Source organism: Oncorhynchus gorbuscha, linkage group LG20 (assembly GCF_021184085.1).
Source record: "Oncorhynchus gorbuscha isolate QuinsamMale2020 ecotype Even-year linkage group LG20, OgorEven_v1.0, whole genome shotgun sequence".
NCBI lineage: Eukaryota > Metazoa > Chordata > Actinopteri > Salmoniformes > Salmonidae > Oncorhynchus > Oncorhynchus gorbuscha.
The window spans coordinates 42,821,970-42,834,043 of NC_060192.1; the positions used below are offsets into that span (position 1 = coordinate 42,821,970).

The window sequence follows — 12,074 nt, forward strand, 5'->3', positions numbered from 1 at the left end:
ACTAGGTAGAGCGGAGCCTATTGGAAGACTAGGTAGAGCTGAGCCTATTGGAAGACTAGGTAGAGCTGAGCCTATTGGAAGGCTAGGTAGAGCAGAGCCTAATGGAAGGCTAGGTAGAGCTGAGCCACCTCCATGTTGCCAACACCTATACCTATATTCATCTTATATCAGGTTTTAGGGCTGAGCGACTCAGTGCGTTCATCTTATATCAGGTTTTAGGGCTGAGCGACTCAGTGCGTTCATCTTATATCAGGTTTTAGGGCTGAGCGACTCAATGCATTCATCTTATATCAGGTTTTAGGGCTGAGCGACTCAGTGCTTTCATCTTATATCAGGGGGAAGGTTAGAAAAGAGGAAAAACACCTGGCCACTCTTGAACATCTGAAACTAGATAGAAAATATGCCGAAATGATAACGGACCTATATACTGTATTTATATAAATGATAATAAACCTATATATTTATGTAAATGATAATGGACCTATACATTTATATAAATGTTAATGAACCTAATCTACTGTTTGGGGTCACTTAGAAATGTTCTTGATTTTGAACGAAAAGCACATTTTTTTGTCCATTAAAATAACATCAAATTTATCAGAAATACAGTAAAGACATTGTTAATGTTGTAAATGACTATTGTAGCTGGAAACGGCTGATTTTGAATGGAATATTTACATAGGCGTACAGAGGCCCATTATCAGCAACCATCACTCCTGTGTTCCAATGACACGTTGTGTTAACTAATCCAAGTGTATCCTAATCCTAATCCTAATTTATCATTAGAAAACCCATTTGCAATTATGTTAGCACAGATGAAAACTGTTGTCCTGATTAAAGAAGCAATAAAACTGGCCTTCTTTAGACTAGTTGAGAATCTGGGGCATCAGCATTTGTGGGTTAGATTACAGGCTCAAAAATGCCCAGAAACAAAGAGCTTTCTTCTGCAACTCGTCAGTCTATTCTTGTTGTGAGAAATGAAGGCTATCTGAGAAATTGTCTAGAAACTGAAGATCTCGTACAACGCTGTGTACTACTCCCTTCACAGAACAGCGCAAGCTGGCTCAAACCAATATAGAATGAAGAGTTGGAGGCCCCGGTGCACAACTGAGCAAGAGGACAAGTACATTAGATTGTCTAGTTTGAAAAACAGACGCCTCACAAGTCCCCAACTGGCAGCTTCATTAAATAGTACACGTAAAACACCAGTCTCAACGTCAACAGTGGGGAGGTGACTCTGGGATGCTGACCTCCTAGGCAGAGTACCTTCTAGGTTTTCCGCACATTGTAAAGAATGGAAAGATTATGTATTAACCAAAAAAGTGTTAAACAAATCAAAATATATTTTATATTTGAGATTCTTCAAAGGAGCCACCCTTTGCCTTGATGACAGCTTTGCACACTCTTGGCATTCTCTCTACCAGCTTCATGAGGTAGTCACCTGGAATGCCTTGTTAAAAGATAATTTGTTGAATTTCTTTCCTTTTTAAAGCGTTTGAGCCAATCAGTTGTGGTATACAGAAGATAGCCCTATTTGGTAAAAGGCCAAGTCCATATTATGGCAAGAACAGCTGAAATAAGCAGAGAGTAACGACAGTCCATCATTACTTAAAGACATGAAGGTCAGTCAATCCGGAACATTTCAAGAACTTTGAAAGTTTCTTCAAGTGCAGTCGCAAAAACTATCAAGCGCTATGATGAAACTGGCTCTCAAAGCTGTCATCAAGGCAAAGATTGGCTACTTTGAAGAATCTTAAATCTAAAATATATTTTGATTTGTTTTACACTTTTTTGGTTACTACCTGATTCCATATGTATTAGTAGAAATGAGAATTAGTAAAAATATGACAAAACCCTTTAATGAGTAGGTGTGTTGGTCTCCTGAGTGGCGCAGCGGTCTAAGGCACTACATCTCAGTGCTACAGTCCTTGTTCGATTCCAGACTGCATCACAACCTGCCGTGATTGGGAGCTCCATTTGGCGGCGCACCATTGGTCCAGTGTCGGCTGGGGTAGGTGTCATTGTAAATAAGAATTTGTTCTAAACTGACTTGCCTAGTTAAATATATAAAACATTATAATGGATCTATATATTTTCAAACAACTGCCCTTTTTCTGGCCCGCAAGTAGATTTTGACAAAGGGATGCTACAGACAGGGACACTTACGGTGATGATGTCGTAGTTTCCTGCCGTGACCATCTTGTGTGACGACACCATTGCGGTCAGCGGGTCAATGCTGAACTTCTCATCATCGTTACCCCCGACGATACTGTATGTGATGTTGCCGTTGGTGTCCAGGTCGAGGTCGGACGCAAACACCCGATAGATGGGATCACCGCGCTTGTTCCGGTCGCGTTCCGGTAAGCTGATCCGGTAGACGGACTCGGTGAATGTGGGGATGTTGTCGTTTTCATCTTGGATGTGGACTATGACCCACACAGTGGAGAGACGGGACATTACCGGACTGTCCATAACCGTTATCTGGGGACAGAGTTAAATAAAGGGAAAAAATATAAAACACTATGATATCTGACACACTATGATATCTGACACACTATGTTATCTGACACACTAACAGGTGATATCTGACACACTAACAGGTGATATCTGACACACTAACAGGTGATATCTGACACACTAACAGGTGATATCTGACACACTATGATATCTGACACACTAACAGGTGATATCTGACACACTAACAGGTGATATCTGACACACTAACAGGTGATATCTGACACACTAACAGGTGATATCTGACACCCTAACAGGTGATATCTGACACACTAACAGGTGATATCTGACACACTATGATATCTGACACACTAACAGGTGATATCTGACACACTAACAGGTGATATCTGACACACTATGATATCTGACACAATAACAGGTGATATCTGACACACTAACAGGTGATATCTGACACACTAACAGGTGATATCTGACACACTAACAGGTGATATCTGACACCCTAACAGGTGATATCTGACACAATAACAGGTGATATCTGACACACTAACAGGTGATATCTGACACACTATGATATCTGACACAATAACAGGTGATATCTGACACACTAACAGGTGATATCTGACACCCTAACAGGTGATATCAGACACACTAACAGGTGATATCTGACACACTAACAGGTGATATCTGACACACTATGATATCTGACACACTAACAGGTGATATCTGACACACTAACAGGTGATATCTGACACACTAACAGGTGATATCTGACACACTATGATATCTGACACAATAACAGGTGATATCTGACACACTAACAGGTGATATCTGACACACTAACAGGTGATATCTGACACACTATGATATCTGACACACTAACAGGTGATATCTGACACACTAACAGGTGATATCTGACACACTAACAGGTGATATCTGACACACTAACAGGTGATATCTGACACACTATGATATCTGACACACTAACAGGTGATATCTGACACACTAACAGGTGATATCTGACACACTAACAGGTGATATCTGACACACTAACAGGTGATATCTGACACACTAACAGGTGATATCTGACACACTGTGATATCTGACACACTAACAGGTGATATCTGACACACTAACAGGTGATATCTGACACACTATGATATCTGACACACTAACAGGTGATATCTGACACACTAACAGGTGATATCTGACACACTAACAGGTGATATCTGACACACTAACAGGTGATATCTGACACACTATGATATCTGACACACTAACAGGTGATATCTGACACACTATGATATCTGACACACTAACAGGTGATATCTGACACACTATGATATCTGACACACTAACAGGTGATATCTGACACACTAACAGGTGATATCTGACACACTATGATATCTGACACACTATGATATCTGACACACTAACAGGTGATATCTGACACACTAACAGGTGATATCTGACACACTATGATATCTGACACACTAACAGGTGATATCTGACACACTAACAGGTGATATCTGACACACTATGATATCTGACACACTAACAGGTGATATCTGACACACTAACAGGTGATATCTGACACACTATGATATCTGACACACTCTGATATCTGACACACTAACAGGTGATATCTGACACACTAACAGGTGATATCTGACACACTAACAGGTGATATCTGACACACTAACAGGTGATATCTGACACACTATGATATCTGACACACTAACAGGTGATATCTGACACACTAACAGGTGATATCTGACACAATAACAGGTGATATCTGACACACTAACAGGTGATATCTGACACACTATGATATCTGACACACTCTGATATCTGACACACTAACAGGTGATATCTGACACACTATGATATCTGACACACTAACAGGTGATATCTGACACACTAACAGGTGATATCTGACACACTAACAGGTGATATCTGACACAATAACAGGTGATATCTGACACACTAACAGGTGATATCTGACACACTAACAGGTGATATCTGACACACTATGATATCTGACACACTAACAGGTGATATCTGACACACTAACAGGTGTTATCTGACACAATAACAGGTGATATCTGACACACTAACAGGTGATATCTGACACACTAACAGGTGATATCTGACACACTATGATATCTGACACACTAACAGGTGATATCTGACACACTAACAGGTGATATCTGACACACTATGATATCTGACACACTATGATATCTGACACACTAACAGGTGATATCTGACACACTAACAGGTGATATCTGACACACTATGATATCTGACACACTAACAGGTGATATCTGACACACTATGATATCTGACACACTAACAGGTGATATCTGACACACTATGATATCTGACACACTAACAGGTGATATCTGACACACTAACAGGTGATATCTGACACACTAACAGGTGATATCTGACACACTAACAGGTGATATCTGACACACTAACAGGTGATATCTGACACACTATGATATCTGACACACTATGATATCTGACACACTAACAGGTGATATCTGACACACTAACAGGTGATATCTGACACACTTGTTTGTAAGCTTGTGTAGTCTAAAATGAATCTATGATCGTATGCTCTCCATTTGTTGTTTGTATGCTGTTCTTTGTATGACATTTTAATATTTGATAATTAACCAATGATATTAGGCCACTCTTGGCCATGATTACAGACACCTGTGTCTTTTGACACTACATAAACGAGTCGTCCAGCAGTGTTTGTGATTTCACCCTGATGAAGACCGCTTGGCTGTCGAAACGTTGGACATTACATTTTTGCATCTTAGTTCCTAGAGTGTGTGGCTCTCCTTTATTTTCCAGTTTTCTACTCCGCTAGCCAGCACCTAAATAGATGTGCGTTTCTTTTTCTTCTAGATATCTGACACACTAACAGGTACTTTACTTAATTGTACCTACAGTATTTCTGTTCTCACCATTGATGACAGTTGGGGAGGCTGGAGGTCTTTGCCAGCGCCCCATTTATGAGCAGATTAGCTCCTGGGCCCTCATCAAAGATACTGGTCGATCTCTCACGCACGCACGCACGCACGCACGCACACACACACACACACACACACACACACATTGGTGTACCTCTAGAAAGTGCTCTGCTTGCTGCTCTCTGTCCAGTTTCCTCGATGTTGTTGTTATCAGACCTGAAGAACAGAATAAAACACGGTTAACATACAGAACAACACCTCACCTCACCCCGAGAACACCATCCCCACAGTGAAGCATGGTGGTGGCAGCATCATGCTATGGGGATGTTTTTCATTGGCAGGGACTGGGAAACTGGTCAGAATTGTAAGGAATGATGAATGGCACTAAATACACAAATACAATTATTGAGGGAAACCTGTTTCAGTCTTCCAGAGATTTGAGACTGGGACGGAGGTTCACCTTCCAGCAGGACAATGACCCTAAGCACACTGCTAAAGCAACACTCGAGTGGTTTAAGTGGAAGCATTTAAATGTCTTGGAATGGCCTATTCAAAGCACAGACCTCAATCAAATTGAGAATCTGTGGTATGACTTTTGTTTTGTTTTGTTGATTGTTGTACAACAGCAGAACCCATCCAACTTGAAGGAGCTGGAGCAGTTTTGCCTTGAAGAATGGGCAAAAATCCCAGTGACTCGATGTGCCAAGCTTATAGAGACATACCCCAAGAGACTTGCAGCTGTAATTGCTGCAAAAGGTGGCTCTACAAAGTATTGACTTTGGGAGGGTGAATAGTTATGCACGCTCAAGTTTTCATTTTTTTGTCTCATTTCTCGTTTGTTTCAAAGCGGTAGGCATGTTGTGTAAATCAAATTATACAAACCCCCCAAAAAATCAATTTTAATTCCAGGTATCTTGTCAGTTGTACAACTGAATGTATTCAACTGAACTGTGTCTTCCGCATTTAACCCAACCCCTCTAAATCAGAGAGGTGTGGGGGACTGCCTTAATTGACATCAACGTCACTGGCACCCGGGGAACAGTGGGTTGTTCAGGGGTAGAACGATGCATTTTTACTTTGTCAGCTTGGGGATTATATCCAGAAACTCTTCGGTTACTGGCCCAATGCTCCAATGTTCTTGTGTGTGTGTGTGTGTGTGTGTGTGTGTGTGTGTGTGTGTGTGTGTGTGTGTGTGTGTGTGTGTGTGTGTGTGTGTGTGTGTGTGTGTGTGTGTGTGTGTGTGTGTGTGTGTGTGTGTGTGTGTGTGTGTGTGTGTGTGTGTGTGTACATGTTGTACTATACTTGTGAGTACAGTAGTGTGTGTGAGAGTACCAGATGTCCTTACTAGAATAGTAAACTAACTAAAATCCAGACACCGAAGGACATTAAATTAAGGTTAGAGTCAGGTTAAGGTTAGGGTTAGATTAAGGTTAAGGTTAGGTTAAGGTTAGGGTTAGATTGAGGTTAGGGTTAGGTTAGGGTTAGGTTAGGGTTAGATTTTGTTTAGGGTTATATTTTGGTTAGGGTTAGATTAAGGTTAGGGTTAGATTAAGGTTAGGTTAAGGTTAGGGTTAAGTTCAGGTTAGGGTTATATTTTGGGTTAGGGTTAGATTTTGGTTAGGGTTAGGTTAAGGTTAGGGTCAGGTTAGGGTTAGATTTTGGTTAGGTTTAGGTTAAGGTTAGGTTAGGGTTAGGGTTAGATTTTGGTTAGGGTTAGGTTAAGGTTAGGGTTAGGTTAAGGTTAGGGTTAGATTTAGGTTAGGGTTAGGTTAAGGTTAGGGTCAGGTTAGGGTTAGATTTTGGTTAGGGTTAGGTTAAGGTTAGGGTTAGGTTAGGGTTAGGGTTAGATTTTGGTTAGGGTTAGGGTTAGGTTAAGGTTAGGGTTAGATTTAGGTTAGGGTTAGGTTAAGGTTAGGGTTAGGTTAGGGTTGGGGTTAGATTTTGGTTAGGGTTAGGGTTAGGATAAGGTTAGGATAGGGTTAGGGTTAGGTTAAGGTCAAGGCTAGGGTTAGGTTAAGGTTAGGGATAGGTTAGGGTTAGGTTAAGGTTAGGGTTAGGGTTAGATTTTGTTTAGGGTTATATTTTGGTTAGGGTTAGATTAAGGTTAGGGTTAGATTACGGTTAGGTTAAGGTTAAGGTTAGGGTTAGGGTTAGGTTCAGGTTAGGGTTAGATTTTGGGTTAGGGTTAGATTTTGGTTAGGGTTAGGTTAAGGTTAGGGTCAGGTTAAGGTTAGGGTTAGATTTTGGTTAGGGTTAGGTTAAGGTTAGGGTTAGGTTAGGGTTAGGGTTAGATTTTGGTTAGGGTTAGGTTAAGGTTAGGGTTAGGTTAAGGTTAAGGTTAGATTTAGTTTAGGCATAGGTTAAGGTTAGGGTTAGGTTAGGGTTAGGGTTAGATTTTGGTTAGGGTTAGGGTTAGGATAAGGTTAAGTTAGGGTTAGGTTAAGGTCAAGGCTAGGGTTAGGTTAAGGTTAGGGATAGGTTAGGGTTAGGTTAAGGTTAGGGTTAGGGTTAGGTTAAGGTTAGGGTTAGGGTTAGGTTAAGGTTAAGGTTAGGTTAGGTTAAGGTTAGGGTTAAGTTAAGGTTAGGGTAAGATTTTGGTTCGGGTTAGGTTAAGGTTAGGTTAGGGTTAGGTTAAGGTTAAGGTTAAGGCTAGGGTTAGGTTTAGGTTTAGGTTAGGGTTAGGTTAGGGTTAGGTTAAGGTTAGGTTAATGTTAGGGTTAGATTACGGTTAGGTTAGGGTTAGGGTTAGGGTTAGGGTTAGGGTTAGGTTAGGTTAAGGTTAGGTTAGGTTAAGGTTAGGGTTATGGTTAGGTTTAGGGTTAGGGTCAGGTTAAGGTTAGGGTTAGGTTAAGGTTATGGTTAGGTTAGGGTTAGATTTTGGTTAGGGTTAGATCTTGGTTAGGGTTAGATTAAGGTTAGGGTTAGGTCAAGGTTAAGGTTAAGGTTAAGGTTAAGGTTAGGGTTAGGTTAAGGTTAGGATTAGGTTAAGGTTAGGGTTAGATTTTGATTAGGGTTAGGGTTAGGTTAAGGTTAGGGTTAGGTTAGGGTTAGGGTTAAGATAAGGTTAGGTTAGGGTTAGGTTAAGGTCAAGGCTCGGGTTAGGTCAAGGTTAGGGTTAGGTTAAGGTTAGGGTTAGGTTAAGGGTAGGTTAGGGTTGGGTTAAGGTTAGGGTTAGGATAAGGTTAGGTTAGGGTTAGGTTAAGGTTAAGGCTAGGGTTAGGTTTAGGTTTAGGTTAGGGTTAGGTTAGGGTTAGGTTAATGTTAGGGTTAGATTAGGGTTAGGTTAGGTTAGGCTAAGGTTAGGGTTAAGGTTAGGGTTAGGTTAGGGTTAGGTTAGGTTAAGGTTAGGGTTAGGTTAAGGGTTAGGGTCAGGTTAAGTTTAGGGTTAGGTTAAGGTTATGGTTAGGTTAGGGTTAGATTTTGGTTAGGGTTAGATTTTGGTTAGGGTTAGATTAAGGTTAGGGTTAGGTCAAGGTTAAGGTTAAGGTTAGGGTTAGGTTAAGGTTAGGATTAGGTTAAGGTTAGGGTTAGATTTTGATTAGGGTTAGGTTAAGGTTAGGGTTAGATTTTGGTTAGGGTTAGGTTAAGGTTAGGGTTAGGGTTAGGATAAGGTTAGGGTTAGGTTAAGGTCAAGGCTCGGGTTAGGTCAAGGCTCGGGTTAGGTCAAGGTTAGGGTTAGGTTAAGGTTAGGGTTAGGTTAAGGTTAGGTTAGGGTTGGGTTAAGGTTAGGGTTAGGATAAGGTTAGGTTAGGGTTAGGTTAAGGTCAAGGCTAGGGTTAGGTTAAGGTTAGGGTTAGGTTAAGGATAGGGTTAGGTTAGGGTCAGGTTAAGGTTAGGGTTGGGGTTAGGGTTAGGTTAGGGTTAGATTAAGGTTAGGGTTAGGATTAGGGTTAGGTTAGGGTTAGATTAAGGTTAGGGTTAGGTTAGGGATAGGTTAGGGTTAGGTTAAGGTTAAGGCTGGGGTTAGGTTTATGGTTAAGGTTAGGGTTAGGTTAAGGTTAGGTCAAGGTTAAGGTTAAGGTTAGGGTTAGGGTTAGGTTAAGGTTAGGATTAGGTTAAGGTTAGGGTTAGATTTTGGTTAGGATTTTGGTTAGGGTTAGGTTAAGGTTAGGGTTAAATTTTGGTTAGGGTTAGGTTAAGGTTAGGGTTAGGTTAGGTTTAGGGTTAGGATAAGATTAGGTTAGGGTTAGGTTAAGGTCAAGGCTAGGGTTAAGTTAAGGTTAGGGTTAGGTTAAGGTTAGGGTTAGGTTAGGGTCAGGTTAAGGTTAGGGTTAGGGTTAGGTTAGGGTTAGATTAAGGTTAGGGTTAGGGATAGGGTTAGGGTTAGATTAAGGTTAGGGTTAGGGTTAGGTTAGGTTAGGGTTAGGTTAAGGTTAAGGTTAAGGTTGGGGTTAGGGTTAGGTTAAGGTTAAGGTTAGGGTTATGTTAAGGTTAGGTTAAGGTTAGGGTAAGATTTTGGTTAGGGTTAGGTTAAGGTTAGGTTAGGGTTAGGTTAAGGTTAAGGCTAGGGTTAGGGTTAGGGTTAGGGTTAGGGTTAGGGTTAGGTTCGGGTTAGGGTTAGGTTAAGGTTAGGGTTAGATTAGGGTTAGGTTAAGGTTAGGGTTAGGCTAGGGTTAGGTTAGGCTAAGGTTAGGGTTACGGTTAGGGTTAGGGTTAGGTTAGGTTAAGGTTAGGGTTAGGTTAAGTTTAGGTTAAGGTTAGGGTTAGGTTAGAGTTCGGTTAAGGTTAGGTTAGGTTAGGTTAGGTTAGGTTAAGGTTAAGGTTGAGGTTAGGGTTAGGTTAAGGTTAGGTTTAGGTTTAGGGTTAGGGTCAGGTTAAGGTTAGGGTTAGGTTAAGTTTAGGTTAAGGTTAGGGTTAGGTTAAGGTTAGGGTTAGGTTAGGTTAGGTTAGGGTAAGGTTAAGGTTGAGGTTAGGGTTAGGGTTAGGGTTTAGGGTTAGGGTCCACACAAATTACTAACAAGTATAGTAAGACACAGCTGTGTGTGTGTGTGTGTGTGTGTGTGTGTGTGTGTGTGTGTGTGTGTGTGTGTGTGTGTGTGTGTGTGTGTGTGTGTGTGTGTGTGTGTGTGTGTGTGTGTGTGTGTGTGTGTGTGTGTGTGTGTGTGTGTGTGTGTGTGTGTGAGGGCCTGCAGTCTTAAAGCTTCTCAGATCTAGGATCAGGTCCACCTTTTAGATCAGGGATCGGCCCGGTCCTGAAGGACAACGTGAGGGCCTGTAGTCTGTTAGATCGGGAATCGGCCCGGTCCTGAAGGACAACGTGAGGTCCTGTAGTCTGTTAGATCGGGGATCGGCCTGGTCCTGAAGGACAACGTGAGGGCCTGTAGTCTGTTAGATCAGGGATCGGCCCGGTCCTGAAGGACAACGTGAGGGCCTGTAGTCTTTTAGATCAGGGATCGGCCCGGTCCTGAAGGACAACGTGAGGGCCTGTAGTCTGTTAGATCAGGGATCGGCCCGGTCCTGAAGGACAACGTCATATTTTTTTTATTTAACCGTCCAGGAAGACCAGGTGTGTCGAAATTAAGTCAATCACCGAACTGATCAATTAGCTCAGTTGGTCAGGTGTGCTGCCTTGTTGGATCAAAACCCGGCAATACCTGCGGCACTCCAGGAACAAAGTTTCCATGATTAATTATATTATATGGACAGATGGAAATCTGATCCGAGATCAACACTCCTATTCAGAGACGCTTTGTCGATACAGGCCCTAGGGTTAAGGGTTAGACATCAGGTGTTAAGGGTCAGAGGTCACCTGTTTTGGAGTTGATGGAGAAGAAGTTCTGTGGGTTGCCGGCGGTGATGCGGTAACTAAGGCGACCGGGCATGGCGGTGAAGTCGGGGTCCTGCGCCTGGATACGGATGACGGACAGATCTTTAGGAGAGTTTTCCATGACGACAGGGTGATAAATGGGGTCGGAGGTCAAGGGGGAGTTATCGTTCACGTCCTCCACCTGGAAGGGAGCGGGGGGGACAGGGGATAGGGGGATAGGAGAGAGAGAGGGGAGAGAGAGAGAGGGAAGAAAGAGAGGAGAGAGAGAGGGGGAAGAGAGAGGGTGGAAGAGAGAGAAGAGAGAGAGAGGGAAGAGAGAGAGAGAGAGATAGGGAAGAGAGAGGAGAGAGCGAGAGCGAGAGGAGAGAGAAGGGAGAGAGAGAAGGGAGAGAGAGACAGAGAGAGGGAAGCGAGAGATGAGGAAGAGAGAGAGGAGAAAGAGGGGAGAGAGGGGTGCAGAGAGAGGGGGAAGAGAGAGGAAAAGAATAAAGAGCAAAAACATATACATGATCAAATACAGATCTTAGAATCAACTATTAAAGACTACCAGAACCCACTGGATTCTCCAATTACATTGAATGAGTTACAGGACAAAATAAAAACCCTCCAACCCAAAAAGGCCTGTGGTGTCAATGGTATCCTCAATGAAATGATCAAATATACAGACAACAAATTCCAATTGGCTATACTAAAACTCTTTAACATCATACTTAGCTCTGGCATCTTCCCCAATATTTGGAACCAAGGACTGATCACCCCAATCCACAAAAGTGGAGACAAATTTGACCCCAATAACTACCGTGGAATATGTGTCAACAGTAACCTTGGGAAAATCCTCTGCATTATTA

The 12,074-nt window shown here is 42.1% G+C and overlaps 1 protein-coding gene across 1 annotated transcript in view; it reads right to left on the reverse strand.

Annotated features, from left to right (window-relative positions):
- Positions 1 to 12,074, reverse strand: part of LOC124006919 (protocadherin Fat 3-like) — a 272,695-nt gene that overhangs the window by 123,870 nt on the left and 136,751 nt on the right. The window contains exons 20-22 of the mRNA XM_046317109.1: positions 11,209 to 11,407; positions 5,614 to 5,675; positions 2,167 to 2,481 (exon numbers count right to left, since the gene is read on the reverse strand). Of these exons, the coding sequence (XP_046173065.1) occupies positions 2,167 to 2,481; positions 5,614 to 5,675; positions 11,209 to 11,407 (576 nt within the window). The remainder of the gene's footprint in view (positions 1 to 2,166; positions 2,482 to 5,613; positions 5,676 to 11,208; positions 11,408 to 12,074) is intronic.